Here is a 3,000-nt window from a genome sequence, read left to right as displayed (position 1 = left end):
TGGAGAAAATGGCAAGCACAGGTAGGCGCCTGCCCGCCCCTTTTACCGGCTGTCAAAATGAATTTACCGCACAATTGCTGCACTTTTTACATTTTTGAGATTGCTTCATATCCACTTATATACAGCAGGATAGCGCTCAGTGTATCTAACTTTTACAGTCATGTTTTTGGTCTCATTTTTGTCATAAATTTCATAATTTTACTCAGTTGACATAATTCTACTCAACTGTCAATAAGTAGCTAATCATACAGCCACGAGAGGTATTTTTTTCCTGTATTTTTAAAGATTTCTAGCGCACCGGTTAACTCAGATTCGACTGTCAGGTTTCTATGATGTGTTTGACCCCTAGCCCAGTCACTGGGGACAACCTGCAAGACGGCATATTAAAAATGTAATTGTGGATTTCTGAGTGTCGCAAAAACAGCGATAATCTTTCACAAGGGGAAACTTTTTGCTGGGCGTACTCACTGCTCTACTCTGATATAGGGGTCTGGACTCCTCGAGCGTCTCAGAATCAATCCTAGAAAGTGCACTGAGAGTTTGAAAGTTGTCCCGACTCAGAGGAGAAACCAAGATTCCCAAATCCGCGGGAACCCTACTTGCATTTCTAAAAACGAATGGAGACAGTGCAATGCAGACGGCTCCGTGCTCAGTTGACACTTGAGATTTATTTTCTATTGTCTTGTCTGTGCAGCCTCATCTGCCACCGAGCAAAACTATCACGAAAAGGGAGCAGAAGTGGCAATAATAAGAATTAAACTTTTCATCCTGCACGAACTAGGGTGATCACATCTCTCCATCCTTTTGTGTTCCCTTTGCGTTAGGAACTTGCCACTCCAGAGGCCTTTTCTAGGAATCCCTCGCGTGTCTGGGAGTTTTACCACTACCGCCGCGAGGTCATGCTCACAAAAGATCCCAACCCCGCTCACCTGGCCATCGCTGCGTGTGAGGAGCGACTCTCCAGACAGGGGCGTAAGGTTACCGTCATCACTCAGAACATCGACGAGCTCCATCGCCGCGCTGGATCCGAGAACATCCTGGAAATCCACGGTAAGCAGAAAAACGGTGAAGGCGCCTGATGACAGCATCGATGGAATAGTTGCAGAAATCTGTTCTTGAGTTTTCTTGTGCTCAACCAAGCATCAACAATTTTGATAATCAAGTGTTTGTTAGAGAAATTGCCAAATGTTCTCGAGTTCCAGCTTCTGAACTTTGAGGATTTGCTGCTTTGCTGGGTTTTATCAGACAGTAAACTGAATATTTTTGGACTTTAGGAAACCAGGATGGTCATTTTTCACCATCTACTGATAATTTTATAGGTCCTGTGAATTAAAAGATGAAAATAATAAAATAAACAGCAGAGTCGTCCAAAATAAAAATCATTAGTTGCAGCCCAAATCTGAATTTTCCTGTTTTTTGTTTTTTTTTTCTTTTAATCTTAGTCCTTCCATTTGTACTATCTGCCCATCTCTTTTGGGGCTGCACCTGATTATTTTCATTGCTGATTGGTCCACTGGTAATTTTTTCAATTGGGGATCAATGGTTTAGTCCATAAAATGTCATAAAATTAGGAACTGGAAATAGGAATCTTTATAAATTAAAAGGTTTTAATGATAAAGATATGCAAATCGTCAAAGTGGAGAAGCTGGTACTCAGAACAAAGTAGTTGATTAATTTTCTGCTTTCCAATGAATCAGTTAAACGAGTAGCGGTTTCAGCACTAATCTTTCCCCTTGTGTCGTTTTTGTAAAACCAGGTAGCCTGTTTAAAACTCGCTGTATGAGCTGTGGTCATGAAGAGGCCAATTACAGGAGCCCCATCTGTGCTGCTCTGGAGGGTAAAGGGTGAGAGCTTCATCTGGCGGTGTTTGTTTGGTGAATTCCACTGTTTTCATCAACAATATGAAAATGCGTTATTCATGATATTCATTTGGGCTCAAAATGCCAGAGAAAACAGGCTGATTCAGCCTGTCAGATGTCAGGGAGCTAAATAACACCTGGTGGCGTGGTGCAACGGAAAACCGTGACTCAAATGAAATGTCAGTTTAAAAGCCACTTTGCCACTTCTGTGACATTTATAATTGATGTTTTTGATAGCTGACAAATGTTCCAGTATTATATTCCAACTCGACTGCGAGAATAAACGAAGGATGTCACAAGATGAATTTGAAATTGAATATCAGAACCGATCATGTCACGTTAAAATGTGTCTATGCCGACTGTGCTATCAGTAACTCTTGATTGAATTCTGTAATTTAATCAGAATATACAGTAGGTGCTGTGAACTCGCTGTTTCGATATAGACACTGGAAGGAACCAGTGAGCCCACGCAGATAACTGCTGGAGGGTTGATTCAAAAGACGAGAAAAATATCACACGTACAGTAAGTGTAGAAATGAATAAATAAATAAAGTAACTGAAAGTGGGAGACTCCTCCTATAGAAAACGAGTCCATGGACCGTCTGTGAAAGCAGCTCATTATATAGTTATGTCTTATTGTTGGGTGACCTCTAGTGGCCGAAGTAATTATGAGGGGCGCTACAGAGGAAGTCTGTCGTTGAGAGAAGTTGTATATATAGAGTGACAAAGTCCACGTTACGAGGAGGTTGAGGTGGCTGGATGGGTCGACAACACGCAGGACTTTCACGCAGGAGGCCGCTGTTTTTTCCCATGTGAGACCGATAGTCAGCTTGTTTGTTTTTATCCATGACCGTTCCACAGCCTTAACCATTTGTATATTGTTGTAACCATGACGATGAAGATCCGGTACGCTACTGTGGGCCGTATCCGCAGGTGGGGACAGACGACCTAAATGGTCATTTAGGTTCGAGGACCTGTTGGAAAACATAATTGGAAGTATCACTTCTCAGGATCAGTTTTCAGGCTGATCTGGATTTTTTTTTGTCAGTAATTATAAATTTGTAATGTTTTCTAAAATGGAATTTATTTACTATTATTTTTTTTATTGTGTCAAACACATAATGATATTATGGATATGATT

General features: G+C 41.1%; 1 protein-coding gene across 1 annotated transcript; it reads left to right on the top strand.

The window, feature by feature from the left end:
• The first annotated feature begins 6 nt into the window (after window positions 1-6).
• On the top strand, window positions 7-2,978 carry LOC120787914 (NAD-dependent protein deacylase sirtuin-5A, mitochondrial-like). The gene is made up of 3 exons (XM_040123403.1): window positions 7-21; window positions 825-1,050; window positions 1,757-2,978. Exons 2-3 carry the CDS (start codon window positions 900-902, stop codon window positions 1,846-1,848), a joined length of 243 nt encoding a protein of 80 aa, XP_039979337.1. The 5' UTR covers window positions 7-21; window positions 825-899; the 3' UTR covers window positions 1,849-2,978.
• The last annotated feature ends 22 nt before the right edge of the window (window positions 2,979-3,000 follow it).

The sequence above is a fragment of the Xiphias gladius genome, unplaced genomic scaffold (genome assembly GCF_016859285.1).
Source record: "Xiphias gladius isolate SHS-SW01 ecotype Sanya breed wild unplaced genomic scaffold, ASM1685928v1 HiC_scaffold_818, whole genome shotgun sequence".
NCBI lineage: Eukaryota > Metazoa > Chordata > Actinopteri > Istiophoriformes > Xiphiidae > Xiphias > Xiphias gladius.
Note: the sequence above shows the minus strand (reverse complement) of the source record. Positions and strands in the feature narration are given on the sequence as shown.